Raw genomic sequence first — 21,752 nt, forward strand, 5'->3', positions numbered from 1 at the left:
CTCACTACATTATTTTTTGGTTTTGGAAAATATAGTCATTTTTCAAAAAAATATGTTATTTATAATTATACATATTAGTTTATTATTGTTATTTTTAATGAATTGATCATTTAAAAAATTCTTAGTCTACTTAATAGTACAGTAAGAAGCTCTTCAGGATGGGCACGGTGGCTCATGCTTGTAATCTCAGCACTTTGGGAGGCTGAGGCAGGCGGATCACTTGAGGTCGGGAGTTGGAGACCAGCCTGGCCAACATGGTGAAACCCCGTCTCTACTAAAAAATACAAAAGTTAGCCGGACATTGTGGTGCATGCTTGTAGTCCCAGCTACTCAGGAGGCTGAGGCAGGAGAATCGCTTGAACCTGGGAGGTGGAGGTTGCAGTGAGCCGAGATCACACCACAGCACTCCAGCCTGAGCAACAGAGTGAGACTCCATCTCAACAAAAGAAAAAAAAATAGCTATTCAAGATCTTCAATAATTTTTAAGAATGTATAGGGATCCTGAGACCAAAACATTTTGAGAATCACTGTTCTATTGCATATTGAATAACCAGTTTATTTTCATTATTTCTTTTTTGATAATGAACACATTTATTACTATGAATTTACACAAATTCTTCATTGTCTGTAAAGGGCCTCTAATTCTTTTTTAGATTTGAGAGATAAAATGTGTATTCCATGAAGTTTGTGAGTTAAAAACCCAAACTGGGAAAAATGTTAACCAGAAAGGTGTCTGATTACAGCTAACTCTCTGGACCTAATTATAACAGAAACAGAGGCTCTTAGAACTCTGGTTTTACAAAACTATGTAGCTCTTGAATTTATTCCAGACAATAAAGGAGCTATATGTGCTTTTATTGATCAAGAATGTTCCATGTACATCCCAGACAATTCAAAGCTGATCTGAAATTCATCTGACATTAAAATGAAATCACTTAATTATATCAGATCAAATGTTAGGACCTGTGATCCTGGGATAGTAATCTATTGGGAGAATCTGGAAGGAAAATTACAGGGTATCCTAATACTAAAAATTGTGTGTGTGTTTTATAGTATAGACATAATTATATAATACCACTTAATCCCTTATTAAAAAGAAATTACAAGTGTGACTTTTATGTCAAAAATGTTGACTAGATAAAACATTATTTGAACAAAGCTAGAAATGAAGGGAGCCTTAGCAAAAGAAATACTAGTACTAATGCAAATTCAAATCTTAATAGTTGGAACTATGGGCTGTGAGAGAGAAAAATGTGGAGACAATTGCAGGTGGAACCTCTCTTAATCCAAGGAAGAATACATCAGTATTACAAATTAATTCTTTAAGTTGATGAATAGCTTTTTAGCAGTTTTTGAACCTGCCAGCAAGCTTGCAGATAAAAACGTTTCTAAGTAAATTATATGGCATATGAGAAGATAGTAAGTGCAATGTAGAAAAATAAAGTGGAATGGAGGATAAGTAAAGGGGTCAGTTTTTAATAGGTTGGTTAGGGATAATATCACTGAGAAGGTGATATTTGAGCAAAACTTGAAGAGAGGAGGGAGAAAGTCACTTGGATATCTAAAGGGAAGACAGCAATTGCAAAGGTCCTGATACAGGGCCATGTCTGTCATGTTTGGGGGAGATAGAATTTATACATATGAAACTGAGGTGAAGGCAATACAAAAATGTGTAATAAAACAATTCTATGATTTTTTTTTTGAGACAGGCTCTCAATTGCTCAGGCTGGAATGCAGTGGTGTGATCATGGTTCACTGCAGCCTGGCTGTAGTGAACTCAGCTGCCTGGGCTCAGGTGATCCTCCCACTTCAGCCTCCTGAGTAGCTGGAGCTATAGGCACGTGCCACCACGCCCAGCTAATTTTTGTCTTTTTGGAGAGACATGGGGGGTTTCGCCATGTTGCCCAGGCTGGTCTCAAACTCCTCGGCACAAGCAAGCTGCTGGTCTTGCCCTCCTGAAGTGCTGAGATTATAGGCATTGGCCACTGCACCTAGCCCATTTCTGTAAATTAAATATGTAAGTGCTTAGTAATGGGAAAAATATTCCATGACACTGAGGTTTTTTGTTTTTTGTTTTTTTTCACAAAATGTCTTAAGGGAGGTGAGTTTAGATCCAGGTTTTCCAGGAAGTTATTAAATGGTTTGGTAAGATGGAGGGAATTCTAGGTGGGACAACGTGTTGGTTAATATAGGTGTTTACCTATGTTCCAGGCATATAGTAAGCCCTATATATATTTCAGCTGTTAATGTTAGGGATCAAATGTAGTTTATGTGGGAGAGGTATATAGACTTAGCTGGCAAGGTTTAGCTGGCAAGAAGGAGTCACTTTAGGTATGATCAAGCTACTATTTTTAACCATTAAAATAGATCTTTGAAGTTACCATTACATGTTAAACAGGATTTCTTTCCTCTTTTTTATATTCTAGATACCAAAATAATTTCCCTTTCTCACCTTGAAATGACCTGGACTAACAGAAGAAATTTTCCTGCTTTGCTTGTGAGGATCTTACATAAATCAAAACTACGATACTATGGAAAACCTGATAAAAAGATGATTGAACCATATCAGGTACAAGTAATAAGATATCATATGTTAATTTAAAAGTTATAAATTATAACTTACACACCTCATTCCATAGTATGATAACCTGTTCGTTTAAATAGCATTTCATAAGTTCGATGTAATAATTTTTAAATGTACATAAATGTATATTATAAAGTATTTTTCTGCATAATTTATGGTACAAAAAGAAATTATTTCTGTATTGGTGCCCTTTATTTCCCTGATCCAGGTGGTCTCCTTCCCACCTTTTTATTTTCCTTCAACCTTTTCTTCTCACCTATGCTTTCTGCGCCAACATATGAACATACTCTAGTCTCCCATTTAAAAACAGAAAAGAAAAGAATCTCCCTTGGCCTTATGACTCTTCTATTCCCTATCTTTCTCTTCAGGTAAGCTTCTTGAAGAAGTAGTCTACGCTAGGTGTTTTTACTTTCTTGCCTCCCATTTCTCAACACAATTAGCTTGGCTTTTTTCCTTAGCTTATCATTCGCTAGTAACTCTAATTGTCAAATCTGTGTGATACTTCTCTACTGTCTTGACTCTCTGTGCCGTATAATGCTCATGAGCTCTACTTTCTTGATATGTTTGTGTTCTATTTTTTCTTACTTAATATTATATTGTATTTTCCCATGATATCAAGAACTACTTTAGATGTTTCATTAAACTTTTATTATAAAAGTTATACATGCTTATTGTAGGGAATTTGGAAAATGTAGAAATCTGTTTGAAGATCTTACCACTCAGAGAGAGCCACTGTTAACATGGTGTGTTTTATTCCCTTTCTTGTGTATGTGTAAATCACATATATACACATATACAAGCATATCATATATATATATATACACATACACATATCTATGATATTTAATCATATATATCACATATATGTGCATATGTATATGTATTACATATTTCATGTGAGCGTGTATATCATATATCACATTAAATTATTTTACAAAATGGGAACCATATTGTGCATATAATTTTGTATCATTTAACATTTTCTTAAATATTTTCTCAAATATTTTCTCATATCACTAAAAATTCTTCATCCATAATACTTTACAGTTATATATTTTTAGCACATTATATCATAAATTATTCAGTCATTCCCCGATAGTTTTTTGCCTTCTCATTGTTGCAATACTTTCCTCCCTGATTTTTTAACTCCGCTTATTTGTTGCCTTCCTACCTCTTTGTGTCTCCATCATTTCACCCTTGCTTGCCTCTCCAGTCTCGTCTCTTCCTGAGCTCCCTATGCCTCATACTAACCAAATTGCCCTAGCTGGAATTTTCTAACAGTAACCAATTGTTTTCTACCTTTCATACTTCTGCTCATGTTGTTTCTTCTGCCTAGAATCCTCTTCCTCTCACTTCTCATCAGACTGGCGAAGCCATCTTTAAGATTCAGTTCAGTGCTTACCTCTGATTTAAGTCTTTCCATGTATACCTATATGCCTAGTCACTGGGAGAATCAACTACATGCTACTCAGGACCCCACTATATGCCCTTACGTAGGTCTATCAGAGCATGCATAACCCAGTTACACATACCTGTTAATAGATTTGCTAATCTTACTCTACTGTGCGCTCCCTGACTGTAGGGAAGAAGTATCTAATAGTGCTTAAGAGTGCATGCCCTGTAGTCATATGAACTGAATTCAAGTTTCAGCTCTGTTTACCATTTCTTACCTTTATGATGTAGGGAAAATTATTTATCCTATTAAAGCCTCAGTTTACTCATCTGTAAAATATGGATACTAATTGTGCTTACCTTACAGGATTGATGTGAGGATTGAATTAGTAAAGGATTTACCTATGTTACAGGCACATAGCAAGTCCTATATATATTTTAGCTATTATTATTAGGGATGATGTTTGATTCATCTCTGGATTCCAGGGCCTAACATAATGTCTGGAATATGGATTCAGTAAATGTTTAATGAATAAAAGAATGAATTACCCAAAATGTATATTCTTCATTTAGAGAAAGGGTCTGAGAATATAACATCATTATTTAAGAAGAAATTAAGAATCAGAAAACACTTTACAGACTGCCTTTTAGGCAGAACTGAAGTTGTCTGTCACTGAATTTTAATACTGAGAAAAACTCCAAATACTTTCCACCTCAATAGATTTCTCTATCTCTAATCTTTAGATGATCAATATTAGCAGAATTGACAACTGAATCATTATTAATAAATAATTAAAATTTAAATGTTATTTTCCATCACTCTAAATGATCACAAATAATATGCTATATATTATCTGTATAGATAAAAGTGGCAAATATGTATGTGCTTTTACTCATTTTCTTTCTAGACCTTTTTGGAAGTTGCTGACAGTTCAGGCACAGTGTCAGTGATTATGTGGAATGCCCTGTGTCCTGAGTGGTATAAAAGTTTGCGGGTTGGTTTAGTTCTTCTGCTTCAAGACTATTCTGTTAAAAAGAGTTATCCATTCAGAATACAGCCTGTCCCCGTGGATCCACAGATCAAACTAATTTCTACAATGGGTTAAGTATTCAATGAATTTGTTGTCTTATCGTTGTTTTGTTTATATAAATTTGCAATGTACCATATTAGGAAAAAAGACCATAAAAATTACTGAAGCTGTTAGAACCTATGAAACCTTTAAATTTATTTGTCCATAAAATTTTCAAGCAATCACATAACCTAATAAATATACCTATTTATTATTTTATTTATTAAGAAAAATTATCTGAGACATTTATTGTTGATTGAAGAATGAGCTCCACTTGGGTTGTACGTATTTTGTTTTATTTTATTTTTGGTCATATAATATTAAGTTAATAACGAATATATTTTGCACTTACTAGTAGGTGCTGTCTGAAAAGAACTTCTGTTAACTTTTTGAAATAATTTCAGACTTACATAAAAGTTGAAAGAATGGTATAAAGAACTCCCATATACCCTTTACGCATATTCAACAATTACTAGCATTTACCTTTGCTTTATCATTATATATCTCTCTTCATACATATCCATATCTTTACACATACACACAGATACACACATATGTATGTATATATATTCCTTGTGATCCAGTAAGAGAAAGTGGCAGCCATCATACATACCCCTTTAAGCCTAAACACTTCATTAGTATTTCAGCATATATTTTCTAATAACAAGAGCATTCTATTACATAATCTGAGTACAATTATCAAAATCAGGAAATTTAAAATTGATACAATACTAATACCTAACCTGTAGTCAGTATTCAAATTTTGCCAATTGCTACAATCTTGAAAGGGCTTTTCCTAATTAGTATTGATATATTGACATCACAAATATTTTTGGACCATTAAAATTAATATATTAAATAATTGTTTTTAGATATGACCGTGATTTTTTCACTTTCATTTGCAAGAATTGTAGATTACATTGCTTAAGTTTAAATATTGTTTTTGGTTTATAATACCTTTATTGTGGACCTGAATTTCTGTGTGTTCTAAATTCCCCGGCTAATCCATTAAGCTTAATTACTTAGAGAATATTCAGATAAAGGTAGCAGTTGTTCATTGTTTTCTTAAACTTGTGTTTATTTGCAAAAACCTTATATGATTATTTATTAAAATCTTAAGCATTTTGCAGACATTGGTCAGATCTTGCTAGATGAAGAAGTTATTACCTAGGTAGTCTGGTACACACAGTCTATTACCTCATTAGTTTTTGCTATAGAAAGGTGAGGAACTAAACTGATAGAGATATTGTGACTTACTAAGAAAACACAATAAAAGTTGGCAAGAGGACGCTGATTTACAGCATGCTACCTCTGCTATATAGAATTATAGGACCAGATTTTCATAATGGAAACTTTCTAAGGTATGAGAAATTATTTATGTTTTCACGTAAGTAACTGCAGATACAGAAATTATTTTTATAAATGATAGCCTTGGTGATAATATATTTAAAATGTACCTTTTGGTCTTTAAAACAGTTTTACTTCTTATTAATGTTAGCAGCAGTCTCTATTTTCTTCCTTATATTTTTGATAAGTAACAGGACTTTTGCCCTCTTTTTTTAGGAAGCAATAGACTATTTCTGTAAAGCGCCAAGTAGTAAATATTTTAGGCTTTGCACGCCATATGGTCTCTGTTTCAGCTTCTCAGCTCTGCCTTTGTAGACTGAAGGCAGCCATATGTATGTAAAGGAATGGATATGGCAATATTCCAATAAATATTTATTTACAAAAACTTGCAGCCATCTGCAGCCTGTAGTTTGCCTAGCCTACATGTGTAAGTAGATTACAACTCTGGCTGTATATTGAAATCACTTGGGGAGCTTTAAAGAGCCACTGGTGCCCCACCCTCAGAGATTCTGATTTAATTACTCTGAGAATGGGACCAAGGCATTGCTATGGGTTTAAATCTCCTCAGCTGATCCCAAAGGTACAGTCAAGGTTGGGAACTATGGCTTTATGACCTTTAAAAATTACCTGCATGAAACTGACTAATGATCTTTTTATCCTAGCATTTTCTTTATTTTTAATTGACAAATAGTAATAAAATATATTTATGGGGTCTAGTGTGATGTTTTGATCTGTGTATATACATTGTAGAAAGACTCAATCAACATATCCATCACCTTACCAAATTATCACTTTTTTGTGGTAAGAACATTAAAAATCTATTAGCAATTTTGAAATATATAATACATTATTATTAACTGTAGTCACCATCCAATGCGATAGATCCCTAAGACATTTCTGCAATCTGACTGAAATTTTGTAGCCTTTGATCAACATCTCGCTTTTCCCTATGCCTCGCCACTCACTCCCCAGCCTCTGGTAACCATCTTTCTACTCTCTGTTTCTATGAGATTGACTTTTTTAGATTCTTGAAGAACATTATGCTAATTGAAATAAGCCAGGCACAGAAAGACAAATACTGTAAGATCTAACTCATAAGTGGAATCTACAAAGCTGATCCCAAAGAAACAGAGTAGAAAGGTGACTATCTTTTTTATTGTTTTTATTTATTTATTTATTTAATTTTTGAGACAGAGCCTCACTTTGTCACCCAGGCTGGAGTGCAGTTGTGCAATCTCGGCTCACTGCAACCTCCACCTCCTGGGTTCCAGCGATTCTCCTGCCTCAGCCTCTCAGGTAGCTGGGATTACAGGCACACACCATCAAGCCCAGCTAATTTTTGTGTTTTTTTAGTAGAGATGGGGTTTCACCATTTTGGCCAGGCTGGACTCGAACTCCTGACCTCAAGTGATCTACCTGCCTCGGCCTCTCAAAATGCTAGGATTACATGTATGAGCCACCGCACCCGGCCGGAAGGTGATTAATTATCTTTTAAAGAGAAAAAAAGGCAGTTCTGTAGATCGTGTTAGACACAGGAGATGCAAAAGTAAGTAATATACAGTTCTACCCTTAAAAATTAGTCTCATGGGGTGACAACTATGTAAGATAAACAAATTACAGTAAAATGAAAGACTAATGACACTAAACCATATTAAAACTGTAATAGACAAAAAGGATAAGGAAATCAATAAAAATGTAATTGAAGAAAGAATGGACAGTAAAGTAGGAGAATGTGTTGCATGGGAGAAAGTGTTAAGCAGAGATTAGGAAAAATATCAGTGTAGTTTAAATGTTCTGAGCATTATAAATGAGAAACAGTATATAGTGGGAGGAGAGTTGGTCAGTAAAGGAATAAGGATTTGTGGTACCATCACTGCCTTCTAGGTGTTCATGTTGGAAGAAAAACTAATGGGGTCATTTATGTTGGTTTATTTTTCATATTTCCACACATAGTTCCAAGTTAGAAGAACTAAGATGTGATTTTTTTTTTTTTTTTTGTGACGGAGTCTTGCTATGTCACCCAGGCTGGAGTGGTGTGGTGCAATCTCAGCTCACTGCAACCTTCACCTCCTGGGTTCAAATGATTCTCCTGTCCGAGTAGCTGAGATTACAGGCACCCACCACCATGCCAGGCTACTTTTTGTATTTTTAGTAAAGACAGGGTTTTGCCATATTGGCCGGACTGGTTTTGAACTCCTGACCTCAAGTGATCCACCCGCCTCGGTCTCCCAAAGTGCTGGTAAAACAGGCGTGAGCCACCGCGCCTGGCCAATGTAATTTTTTTAAAAGACTGAATAAATGGAAATCTATAAAGATGGAAATTCTATTGCAAAACAAAGGATATATTATTTGTTGGATGTGTATGGCTTTGTATATTGAATTTTGTACATTATTCTGTATACCTTTTACAAAATAGTACGTAGCTGGCATACACAAATAATACACCCTTTAAAATCTTGAGATTTTCAGACTGTATTACATAATGCATATTGATTGGATGATAGCAACAAGAATTTTTTATTTTGGCGGGCAGGGGCTATTTCTTTAATTAGGAACCCTAGCATTTTAGAGCCAGAAGGGACCTTGAATATAATTGATACTATGACAATGAAAGTACTTTGGAATATGCAAACTATGATGCAAGGTAATATTATGTAATACAAACTTTGCTTGCTTATATATGAATAGACTGAAACTCATAAAGGTAAAGTGAATATTTCCTTTCACATGACTAGTAATAGGCAGAAATAGAAATAAAATATCTTCATCCTGGTTTAAGCCTTGTTTGCTACACAGAAAGTTCTTAGAAAAATGTAACTAACCAAGAAGAAAAAAGCCCAAATAGCTTTATAACTATTAAAGTAATTGACTCAGAGGTTTAAATTTTTCCCACAAAGAAAATACCAGGCATACATCATATTATAGCGAAATTCTACCAAACATTTAGGGAATATAGCATTCTAAACCTATTCCAGAGACTAGACTAGAAAGTATATTCTCAAACTCATTTTTTGCTGCCAATATAACTGTGATAATCAAAACCAAACAAGAATAGTATGAAGGAGAAAAATTATAGGTCAGCTTCAGCCACTAACATATAAACATATATATAGATATTCTGAATGGAATATTGGCAAACTGCATCATGTGTAAAAAAAAAAAAAAAAAGTTCACATACTGTGACTAGGTTGCATTTTTCCTCAGCAATGCAAAATTGGTTTTACATATAAAAATCTGTGTCACCCACCATTTTTACAAATTAGATAATGAGCATTGTAATAGATACACAAAAAGCTTTTATTAAAATTTTACAACTATTCATTAATTTAAAAAAGAAAATAGCAAGAGAAGGAACCTTCCTTAAACTAAGTAAGGGGGCTGAGCATGGTGGCTCATGCCTGTAATTCCAGCACTTTGGGAGGCCAAGGCAGGAAGATCACTTGAAGCCAGGAGTTTGAGACCAGCCTGTGCAACATAGTAAGACCCTGTCTCTACAAATAAAAATAAACAATTAGCCAGTTGTGGTGGCATGCACCTGTAGTCCTAGCTACTCAGGAGGCTGAGGAGAGAGGATTGCTTGAGCCCAGGAGGTTGAGGCTTCAATGAGCCGTGATTGCACCACTGCATTCCAGCCTGGGCGACAGAGCAATACCAACAACAACAACAAAAACACCTAATAATGGGTATTTACAAAATCAAAACCAAACAGCAAACACAATTCTTAATGGGGAAAAGTTAGATACATTCCTTTATAAAATGGGGAAAATGGATGTCTCCTATTATTACTATTTCTATTTAGTGTTGTACTGGCTGTCCTAGCCAGCGTGAGAAGACAAAATGAATTAAAGGTATAAAGGTTTTAAAGAAAAATGCAAGACTCTTATTACTCGCAAATTAAATTTTATACAGAGAAAAAATAACACAAAGTATTAAAAATAATAGGATTTATTAACCTTACCAAACTAATGCAGGAACAAAAAACCAAATACCACATGTTCTCACTTACAAATGGGAGCTAAATGATGAGAACACAAAGAGGGGAACAGCACACACTGTGGCCTACTTGAAAGTGGAGGGTGGGAGGAGGGAGAGGATCAGAAAAAACAACTATCAAGTACTAGGCTTAGTACCTGGGTGACAAAATAATCCGTACAACAAACCCCCGTGACATGAGTTTACCTATATAACAAACCTGCACATATGCCCCTGAACCTAAAATAAAAGTTTTTAGAAATAAAAATTAAAAATAATAAGATATTAGCAAAGCTACAAAAGAAGTCAACTGATTATGTATACTCCAATAATAAAGAGTTAGAAATTATAATTTGAAAACATCATTGACATTGTCAACAATAACTATAAGATGTCTAGAAATAAATGTAAGAGAAGATGTGTAAGACCTATGTGGAGATGATTATGACACATTATTGGAAGACATTAAGAAAGCCTTAAATAAATAAGTAGAGATAAATAAACTGGGTAAAGATTGTATTTGCCACTACATAATCAATGAAGAATTAATATCCAACATATAAACAACTCTTGCAAATTTTTAAAAGACAATTCAACAATTCAATAGAACAATGGGCAAAAGACCAAGGCATTTCACAGAAGAGAATGCATATATGAACCATAAGTACATGAAATGTTGTTCAATATGATTAGTAATAAGGGAAGTACAAAATAGGATCACAACAAATTGCCATATCACTAGATTGGCCAAAAGTACTAAATTTGACCATGTGCAGTGGCTCACACCTGAGACCCAAGTGCTCTGTGAGGCTGATTCTGGAAGAAGCCTTGAGGCCAGGACAAGATCACCCTGGGCAACATAACAAGACCCCCCATCTCTACCAAAAATTACAAAAATTAGCTGGACATGATGATTGTAGCTACTCAGGAGGCTAAGGCAGGAGGATTGCTTGAGCCCAGGAGTTCAAGGCTGCAGTGAGCCGTGATTGTATGATTGTGCCACTACACTCCAGCCTGGGCAACAGAGTAAGACCCTGTCAAAAGAAAAAAGAAAGAAGGAAAGAAAGAAGGGAGAAAGAAAGGAAGGGAGGGAGGGAGGGAGAGAGAGAGAGGGAGAAAGAAAGGAAAGAAAGAAAGAAAGAAAGAAAGAAAGAAAGAAAGAAAGAAAGAAAGAAAGAAAGAAAGAAAGAAAGAAAGAAAAGAAAGAGAGAGAGAGAGAGAGAGAGAGAAAGAAAGAAAGAAAGAAAGAAAGAAAGAAAGAAAGAAAGAAAAAAGTAAAGGAAAGAAAAGAAAAAGAAAGAAAAAGAAAGGAAAGAAAGAAAAAGAAGAAAGAAAGAGAAAGAGAAAGAAAGAAAAGAAAGAAAGAAAAAAGAAAGAAAGAAGAAAGAAAGAAAGTTGACAATACCAAGGTTTGGAGAGGATGTGTATCAATGGGAATTTTTACACATTGCTGGTAGAAACACAAATAGGCTCGTCACTTAAAATGATTAGGGATTATGCTATAGAGCTGAACATTTACATATCATATAATCCAGCATTTCTGCACCTACATATAATATCTTAGAAAAACAGTTGCCTGTGTGCACAGGGAGACATATACAAAAATTTTTAAACAACCCTATGTATAATAGTAAAAACCTGGAAATACTCCAGATGTCCATCAACACAATAATGGATAAATAAATTTTAGTTAATAAATTATAGTATATTAACACACTGGAACATTATTCAGCTGTGGAAATGTCAAGAAAACTGCTACATGCAGCTACATGGATGAATTTTATTAATATAATGTTGAGTGAAAAAAGTAGTCATAAAATACAGAATATAATTTCACTCATATGAAGTTCAAAAACAAAGCCAAATAGGATTTTGTCTGGGCAAAGTGATAAAACCCTTTTCAAGTTAAAGAAATGATAGAACACAAAGTTCTCAAAGTGTGGTTAAACTTTTTAAACTGTGGTGGAGAGATAAGTGGATGTGATAATGGAGGTAGAAGAACACTGATAATAGTCTAGTTCTTGAGTTTAGTGGTGGGTTCAAAATGTTCAGTCTACTATTTTGCTTTTTAATATATATTCATGTATATTCTTTGGTGTATATTAAATAGCATATTAAAGTAATATATTTGTTTTTCAGAAATCTGCCTGAATCTTCGAGATCCCCCAACAAATATAATTATCATTCCAGAAAAGCAGGTGAAACCAGAATGGAGACTGCCAAAGTTAAATCACCGATTTACCACAAGGTAAAATAGTTTCTTGTAAAATGTCTTAAATATTAATCTTCAGTCCTGATTACTGAAAAACAATGCATTGTAATTTGCTCAAAATCTACCCAGAATTAGGCTATAGCAATTATGTAGATATACATTTTCAAAATAATAATTGTAGAATGTTTTTCACTGTTTAAAAATAAAATATTAATTTAGTGATTTTACCTTTTTAGGTCAGAACTGGATGATATGCCAGGAAATTGCATCTGTGATGTTATTGGCCTTTTAGTTTTTGTAGGAAGGGTCCAGCGGTCAAAAAAGAAAGGTAAGCTTTTAAAATTGAAAATCATAAAAAGTATTTCAGTGAATAATTTTGTGTTCATATGTATGTAACAGTTACCTTCATTTATTTTAATATTCTATCCATATAGAAAACCGTGAAGATTTTTGGTCATATCGCTGGATTCACATTGCTGACGGTACTTCAGAACAACCATTTATAGTGGAACTGTTTTCAACATCGCAGCCAGAAATCTTTGAAAATATTTACCCAAGTAAGCAATTTTTAATATTTTTATTTTATGTTTGGAAGTAGGAGAATTAACTTTAAAAATGTAGAGTAAACTGACTTACAGAAGTAGGGTGACATTGAGTTGGCAAATTCAAGCAGTCTGACAGCATGTTTAAATCTTTTCTATATTAATATCGTATTTGGTATTATAGACATTAACAACCCGTTGGTTGTCTGTTCAGAATTAACTTGGGATTGAAACCAGTTTTTCAGAAAACAGGTCCTCTTATCAATTCTCATTGTAAACAATCCACACATTAAAAAATCCTTAAATTTCAGTAAGACTAAAACATAGGCAGTCAATTCCCTTTTTATACATTTGGAAATTGATTAAGTAGACCGCATTAAAGACATCGAAGACTTATATAGCATTAATTGGTAGATGATTGGTGGACTATGTAATTACATAATGACAATGGTAAGTAGGGTTCCAGTTGAATATTAAATTATTCAAGTGAGTTGGTAGTGTTATTTATACCAGCTGGTCAATATTTTACTTTGACTTACTTTGGCATTGACTTTCTCCCCTGGATCCATTCAGATATAAAAGTATTTTTTCGACTAGTTTTATTTATTTGAAATTATTTTAGGTTTGTCCTATTACATATTACATATAACAGGCTAGTCTTCAGATCTATTATGATAAGGAAAAAAGTATAATACTTTTCAGCAGTTTCAATGAATATTTCCTTATTTGTATTTAGAATATAAAGCTATTTTAGATAGGGGATGACATTTTATTATTTTCCAAATAATTACATGAATAAACACTAATTGCTACCTGTGTTAAATGCTTGGTCAACATTGAAGTAACTCCCAATATTTACTACATATATGTGTGTGTGTGTGTGTGTGTGTGTGTGTGTGTGTGTGTGTGTGTATTTATATATATATTTGAGATGGAGTCTCACTCTGTCGCCCAGGCTAGAGTGCAGTGGCACGATCTTGACTCACTGCAACCACTACCTCCCAGGTTCAAATGATTCTCTTGCCTCAGCCTCCTGAGTAACTGGGACTACAGGAGCACACCACCATGCCTGGCTAATTTTTATATTTTCAGTGGAAATGGGGTTTCACCATGTTGGGCAGGCTAGTCTGGAACTCGACCTCAGGTGATCTGCCCACCTCAGCCTCCCAAAGTGCTGGGATTACAGGCGTGAGCCACTGCACCTGGCCTATATCTATTATTATTACTTTTTTAACCAGCAATAAGATAGATGTTGTAGAACACCAAGAGACCTAGACACTGTATATAGGGCTGTTCTGCTGCCCCTTTATTCTCTATACAAAACAGTATTATACACCTCTGCTTTGTTAGATTCCACCCTAGGCTTGTGAGATTAAATTTTAAAAATATATCTGAATAGAACCAAACCTCACCCCAGTTTATGGGGGATGGAACAGAAAGAGAGTTTTGGCCAAATCAAGGCATGGGCTTCCAAGGTGAGTGGGCTATTAACTCTGATATAACTTCTTTTAGGGAATAAGTAATTGGCAGTGATGACTTCTGGTGATAATCCTATTGCCTCAATTTAGGTGGGTTTTATTGCCAGCTTCCTTTTTGTTTGTTTGTAACCACTTTAAACAAGAAGCTAACAAGAATTTTGGATAAAGATTTCGCACAGGAACTTTGCCAAACACGCGTATTGTATTTCTTGTGATGATGTGAGATGTATCCTTCCAAGAAACGTATATTCGGATCTTGGTGAGATTTATTCTAGTATAATAGTTGACAACAGTCACAATTTGTTTTTATCTTTTGACCAAAAGTGAAGGAAAAAATCATTAAATTAATGGTGAGTATTATGGGGGCTTCAGGCCCAAGAAGGGGAGCATGGCCAAGATTCTTCAGGAATAATACCAAAATTCTTTGGTAGTATGACTCTTTTTTTTCATAAGAAAAGCGAAGAACTAAGGGGAAGTAATGTTGTGTGTTTACCATGTACCAGATGCTTATAGATATTATCTCATTTTGTACTCTCAATTACCTTTTGAAGAGTTGATGTTGTTATAAATTTTCAGGTGAGAAAGCAAACATCCAGAGGGGTTAAGTAATTTCCTGGATTTCATATAGCTAGGAAGTGATAGATCTGACTCTCAGATTTTTAGTGGCCATGAATTTAGAATTAGAGGTTTCTTTATTTTTCTAAATTTATTTATTGTTGTAAGAACACGTAATATGAGATCTACTGGCTTAACATATTTTAGAGGTTTCTTTAATATTCCTGTATCAACACCTTTAGCCATTAATATTCATATGTTTGTAATTTTTGAAATAAAGGAAAAATTAAGATAATTCTTAATATAAATTAAGATAATTCTTAGCATTTGAACAGATTTTCTTCCTTTTCATTGCTACAGAATAAAGAACTTAGTAAATATGAGATGTAGCAAATGAATGTACAGTTGTGCTCTGGAGAAATTTTTATTCTCAAATGAGAAATTACTTTTGTGTGATTATAAGAATTTACATTTACTTCCTCATTTCCTAGTTTGTAAAACCGTAAGTGTTTTGACATATAATGAGTTAAAATAAAAAATAATGTTGGATTAATGAAACTATAATAATTAGCCTATTAGGTAAAAACAATTGATAACTGTTGAAAGTAGTTGAAATCTGAAGACATTATACTCTCATTTTTAGATATTCTTTTTAGCCTATAAAGTTAGCAAGTTGAAAAGAAAATAAAAAGATGATATAAGACCTGCCATTGGCCTTAAAATCTAATTAAGATAAATACATAAAAGATAAAAAACACTTGCATAAGCAAATACGAATCGGTAATGTATGTATAAGCCCTATCTGGTGGAAGGAGTTAGAGTAATTCAGAGTTTAGTGTTAGATAGGGTTAGTCAGTGAAAGTATCATGGAGAAACTAAGCTTTTTTTTCTCTGTTGGAAATCACTGTTCACACTCAGTTGTGTGCCCAGTTAAAATGACTTGCACTCTTTATCTGTGCAACAAACAAATGACTTTAGTTAGTTGCAGCTGGCTGTTGTACTTTCTGAAAAAAAAAGGGGCCTCTCGCAAAAAGCAGAGTAGTGTTAAATCCTTGTTGTTCCTAGTGTGGTCCCAGGACTGGCAGCACTAATAACTGCCTAGGAGATTATTAGAAATGCAGAATCTCAGGCCCCACCCTAGACCTACTGAATCTGAATTCGCATTTTAACATTGGTACCATGTGATTTCTTTCTGCATTAAAGTTTGAGAAGCATTGTGTTAGATCCTGATCTTGTTAGGTCCTATTTGAAATGGAAAAGTAATTTCATAAGTGTTTTTGTTTTCTAGTGGCATATTTTGTGTGTACACAGTTGAAAGTTGTCAGAAATGACAATCAAGTACCTAAGCTGCTTTACCTCACCACTACAAATGAGAGTGGAGTGTTTATTACTGGTGAGTAATTTCTTTGTGTATATTATTAGAAATATATTTTCTCTTCCCTAAAATTCTTCAGTACATATTAACTTTTACATAATAACATTCAACTACAAGATAGCTTTATTTTGACTTCCTTTATTACTATAAGAGTGTTTTAGCAAAGAATTTTTGGTCTGTGAAATACATTGCTTATGGATTACTTATGAATGAAGCAATGATTTTGTGACTCAGTGGAAAATTGCATTTATATCCTTCAGTCAACTTTGATTCCTGCTTGGCATAGAATGTAGATAATCATAAATTGCTTGATAGATTGAAGACCTGGTTAGGCCTGGTATCATAATATGGATTCTGTTAACAATATTTTAAAATTCTAAATGAAAACAAAAATGAGTGTCGAATTTCAACCCCAAGATCTTATGTTTTATTTATGTAACAAGAGAGGTCTCGTTACTTGTCTGCAAGTATATTATTTTTCCCTATTCCTTCCAATAATAGGATCAAAACATTAAAGAAAAACGTTTCCAAATGAGAGAGTGAGGAAATAGTGTGGAATGGGGTGTTTACCAGATTGTTACCATGTTAGTAATTAAGAAATTTGTTAAGAGTCCTAGGAAAGGTGTAACCTACATCTTTGTCAATGCATATGTTATCTTATAAATACTATCAGATGTAAATATGGCACTTTTAAGTATGCTTTAAGACCATAAATTTAAATGCTGAGCCATATTCATAGGAAGCTTCATTCATACATGATGCCATAATTTCAGGTTAATTCATAGTTTAAAAATCGGTTATTTCAGAAGATGTCAACCATTTGGATAGTTAGAAAAATTCAAATGTGTGATTTTTAGCATCCTATAGCTAGCTACATTTCAGTCCACTTAAACTCTAATACACAGTGTGTCTGATTTCCTTCTTAGGATTTATTTACTGTCTTTGGATAATTATACATAGTGAATAAGTGAACTTGACTGTTTTTTCTTGGTGATAAAAGAGGGATTGTTTTAATAGTAAACTGTTTTTACACAAAAATATTCATGCAGATTGTTACAGTGACATTTTTATTTCTCATTTTTTATGATTTACCCTTCCCGCGAGGAGGTCATAGAGGCCAGCCGTATACGTATGATGCCAAGGTAAAAAACTTTATTCAATGGATTAGAACAAAGTCCGATTCCGGGGAACAGAAGAATATGGTTATTGGTGGATATTACCCCTATCCACCAGTGCCAGAGACATTTTCCAAGTATAGTAGTTCTATTAAAGGTACTAATGTAATTGCCAGTCCTTCTACATATGTTTATATTTTATACGTATGGCTTATGCTATTTCAATTAGTCATCTTTATTCTTTTCTTTTATGGGAGTGAACTAAAGTTTAGCAACATTCACCGATAATAGCTTTGTCTTAATGCAGATCTAAAAATACATGTCACGTATTTTCTGTATAGTTTTCCCTATATCTCGCATGGTGGTCTAAAGATTACTACTTTGATTTTTATCAGACTGGAAGAAAAGAGGAAACACAGAAGATAACCAACTGGAGATATAGGTTGAATATTCCTAATCCAAAAATCCGAAATCTGAAATGTTCCAAAACCTGAAACTTTTTGAGTACTGAAGTGACACTCAAAGAACTACTCATTGGAGCAGTTCAGATTTTGGAATTTTGCATTAGGGAAGCTGAACTGATAAGTATAATACAAATATTCCAAAATAAAAAAATCAGAAATCTGAAATATTCTGGTCCAATATATTTCTGAGAAGGGATGTTCAGCTTATAAATATCTTTATTTAATGTCATTGAGATCACATCTGACCTTGGTGTAGATCTCAACTGCTATGATGTTATACAGAAAGACTAAAGATATCTAAAGGAGACACTGGGTAACTTGATATTCAGAGACTGACAACTGTATTATGCGACTCTTGTGGAATGATATATATTGTGTTTAACACAATTGAATGCTATCTTTAAATATAAAATGATGCCAAAATAAATGAGATGCTGAATTTGGAATTGAAGTACTGATGAGAAGCCTACTATTAATATACTTTTCAGTAGAATTAATATATGACAGTTGAAAAGTTTAACACAAGCATGTTCTTTTTTAAAAAGCTATGAGATAATTGCATGGTTTTCGAAAAAAAGAGAAACTTTAAAATGCCGACCTATCATCTAAATATTGGCATCCTCTTATACATCATAATACTAGCAATATGTAATAGTGTTTGAAATAATTAAAATGTGTTTTTCTATGCAGTGGCTAGGCAACACTTTATAGTTTGAAATATAATATGGAAATTGCATTTAATATGCAAAATTTATTTTGCAAACGAAGGGTACAGAGTGGAAGCCTGTATTCAAATTTAACTGATAAAAGTATTTTGCCTATTTCACAAAATTATATAAAAGGATGCCAGATATAAACACAGTGTCTCACAGTTAATGTAGTAAGTTTATAATTTTGTGTTGTGAAATTACATTGCAAATCTAATTCTTATTTTTTATCATTTCAGTTCTTTAAAACTTACAATTTTCTTGGACTTACTCTTTTGCAGTTGAGTCGCTCTTGACAGCTATAAGTGAAGTCAGGAAGGAGATTGAAGACTTGCAGTATAGGGAACAAAAGCGCATTGCAATTCAGGGGATAATTACTGCTATAAAGTATATCCCCCATAGCAGTGCGACTGAAAGTGCCTCAGCATCAGAAACACTTCGGGTATGGTGCCAGAGAATTAATAGTATTTCTCTGAAAGCACTGTGATTATGATTGCAATTGGTACCTTTTACATTTTATTCAGAACTCACGTGTATTGACTCTTCATAATGTAAGCCTAAGAGAAAACATTAGGCTGGTGCAAAAGGCATTGTGGTTTTTGCCTATAAAAGTAATGGCAAAAACCGCAATTCCTTTTGCACCAACCTAATATTTTTAGTTTTTTGTTTGTTTCCTTTTTGTGTCATTTATTTGGGGGCAGACTAAGCCAATAATGATTATAGCCTCCTGACATTTCCCAAGGCCCTCAAAACTTGGTATCCTTTTTTTGCATTCTGTGTAATTTGAGGCTATCGTGGGTGTTTTAAATTTCTAGCTGGTATCTATGACTATATTAATTTCCTACCTTTTGTCCAGGCCAGTACTACAGGAAAGCTTTCATGGGAAGTTTTCTCTATATCTGGCATAGTAGTCTTACCCAGGTTCTATAACTCTTCTAGAACAAATAGTTTAGTATTATAGAAGGCGCCACTTCTGGAATCTTGGCACAATCAAGACAAACAAGTTAATTTTTCCCATGAGTTTATCTTTTTAAACACTATGTCTAGGACTACTACTATTTATATGGAAATAAGTGTTTAATCCAGCTTTTCAGATAGTAGTATAAGAAGGACTTTTGTTTGTCTTCCTTTTAAAAATATTTTAATAACAGATGGATTAGATTTAATCATTTTCATAAAAGCACTGTTATGATTGAAAAGTTTTGCCAGAACTCTTGATTATGAAAAATGAATAAACTAAAATTGTAGTCTTTTATGAGATTAATAATTGTGAATTAGCATAAAGTGTTTTCTCTAAATTATTGGTTTTAGAATGCTAACAGACCGTCGACCTCTCAAGCAGCTAGAGTAGAAATTCAAGAAAGAAATGGTAAACGGCATCAAGATGATGAGCCTGTGAATTCTCAAACTACATCTACAAATTTGAGTCTGAGCAATAAAATAAGAATTCTTCAAGGCCCACACGCTAATCTGTAAGTCATTTGTATTAAGTATATGTAAAATATATTTTTTCTTTTGGTTTATCTCTACCCTGTAAAATAAGCAATTATCGTAGAAGCTGTATTAATTTGTTAGGGCCCCCATAACAAAATACCACAACTGAGTGGCTTAAACACCAAAATTCGTCGTCTCAAAGTTCTGGAGGATAGAGTTCAAGATCAAGGTGTCAACAGCATTGGTTCCCTCAGGGCTGCGAGAGAGAATCTGTTCAATGCCTCTCTCCTAGCCTCTTAGTGTGCTGGCAATCTTTGGCACTCCTTGACTTATAGAAGCATCACCTCAATCTCTGCCTTCATATTCACATGGAGTTCTCTCTGTGTAGTGTCTGTGTCCAAATTTCACCTTTTTCATAAGGATACCAGTCATATTGGATTAGGGGACCACCCTAATCTAGTATGACGTCGTCTTTATCAGTAACATCTGCTATGACCCTATTTCCAAATAAGGTCATATTCAGAAGTCCTGAGGGTTAAGACTTCATCATATGAATTTTGTGGGGACACAATTCAACCCATAAGTCTGCCCTCTGGTCCCACAAAATTCCTGTCCTTCTTATATGCAAAATAGGTTCACCCCATCACAACATCCCCAAAAGTCTTATCGCATAGCAGCATCAATTCTAATCCAACATCTCATCTAAATCTCATATGAATGTAATTCGTCCATCCATGAACAGGTGATTTATCCTGGGGCAAAATTCTTCTGCATCTGTATACCTATAAAATCAAACAAGTTATCTGTCCAGAATACAGTGATGAGATAGGTATAGGATAGGCAATCCCATTCTGAAAGAGACAAATTGGAAGGAAAAGGGGGATCATGGGTCACAAGCAGCTCCAAAACCTAGCAAGGCAAATAAATTGCATTAGTTTTTAAGGCTTCAGAATTATTCTCTTTGCCACAGTCTTATGTCCTCTGGGCTCACTGGGGTAGCATCCCCACTCCTACAACACTGGGTGATGGCCCTACACTCTGGAACCAAGGAAATGAACCCACCCTCTGGAATTGAAAAGGGAGCCCTTGTCCTCTGAAACCAAGGAGGTAGTCTCACTCCCAAGGTCATTCTTCCATTTTCTTGAACAACAAGAACATTATAGCTTACATTTGCTTACCAGTTGTTTAAGCATGGGTCTTTACTACAAAACATTCATACATTATGAATTGTACATGATTGGAAGTTTTGGTTTCTTTAAAGTGTCAGGAAAGCCCAAACACTCATAAAGCAGAGTGCAGAATCACTTTGGATTTTAAGATTTTAAAAATTCCAATCTTTTAGAGTGTGCCCAGGTGCACAGCAGTTTTTGGTTGTGAATAAGTAATAGGTAAAATTTTTAATTTATTTTTTAAAATTTTTTAACTTTTAATTTTTGTGGGTACATAGTAGGTACATATATATTTATGGGGGCACATGAGATGTTTTGATACAGGCATACAATGTG

The 21,752-nt window shown here is 34.0% G+C and overlaps 1 protein-coding gene across 3 annotated transcripts in view; it reads left to right on the forward strand.

Moving 5' to 3' along the window:
- The window catches only part of RADX (RPA1 related single stranded DNA binding protein, X-linked), a 69,075-nt gene that overhangs the window by 8,300 nt on the left and 39,023 nt on the right, over positions 1–21,752 (forward strand). For 2 of the 3 annotated variants that reach the window (XM_055268601.2, XM_063634723.1), the window contains 9 exons: positions 2,427–2,569; positions 4,885–5,077; positions 12,505–12,613; positions 12,814–12,905; positions 13,012–13,134; positions 16,441–16,545; positions 17,635–17,799; positions 19,095–19,255; positions 20,125–20,285. In XM_055268601.2, the coding sequence (XP_055124576.1) occupies positions 2,427–2,569; positions 4,885–5,077; positions 12,505–12,613; positions 12,814–12,905; positions 13,012–13,134; positions 16,441–16,545; positions 17,635–17,799; positions 19,095–19,255; positions 20,125–20,285 (1,252 nt within the window). The remainder of the gene's footprint in view (positions 1–2,426; positions 2,570–4,884; positions 5,078–12,504; positions 12,614–12,813; positions 12,906–13,011; positions 13,135–16,440; positions 16,546–17,634; positions 17,800–19,094; positions 19,256–20,124; positions 20,286–21,752) is intronic. The other variant, XM_055268602.2, reaches the window with a different exon arrangement.

Source organism: Symphalangus syndactylus, chromosome X, assembly GCF_028878055.3.
Source record: "Symphalangus syndactylus isolate Jambi chromosome X, NHGRI_mSymSyn1-v2.1_pri, whole genome shotgun sequence".
Taxonomy (NCBI): Eukaryota; Metazoa; Chordata; class Mammalia; order Primates; family Hylobatidae; genus Symphalangus; species Symphalangus syndactylus.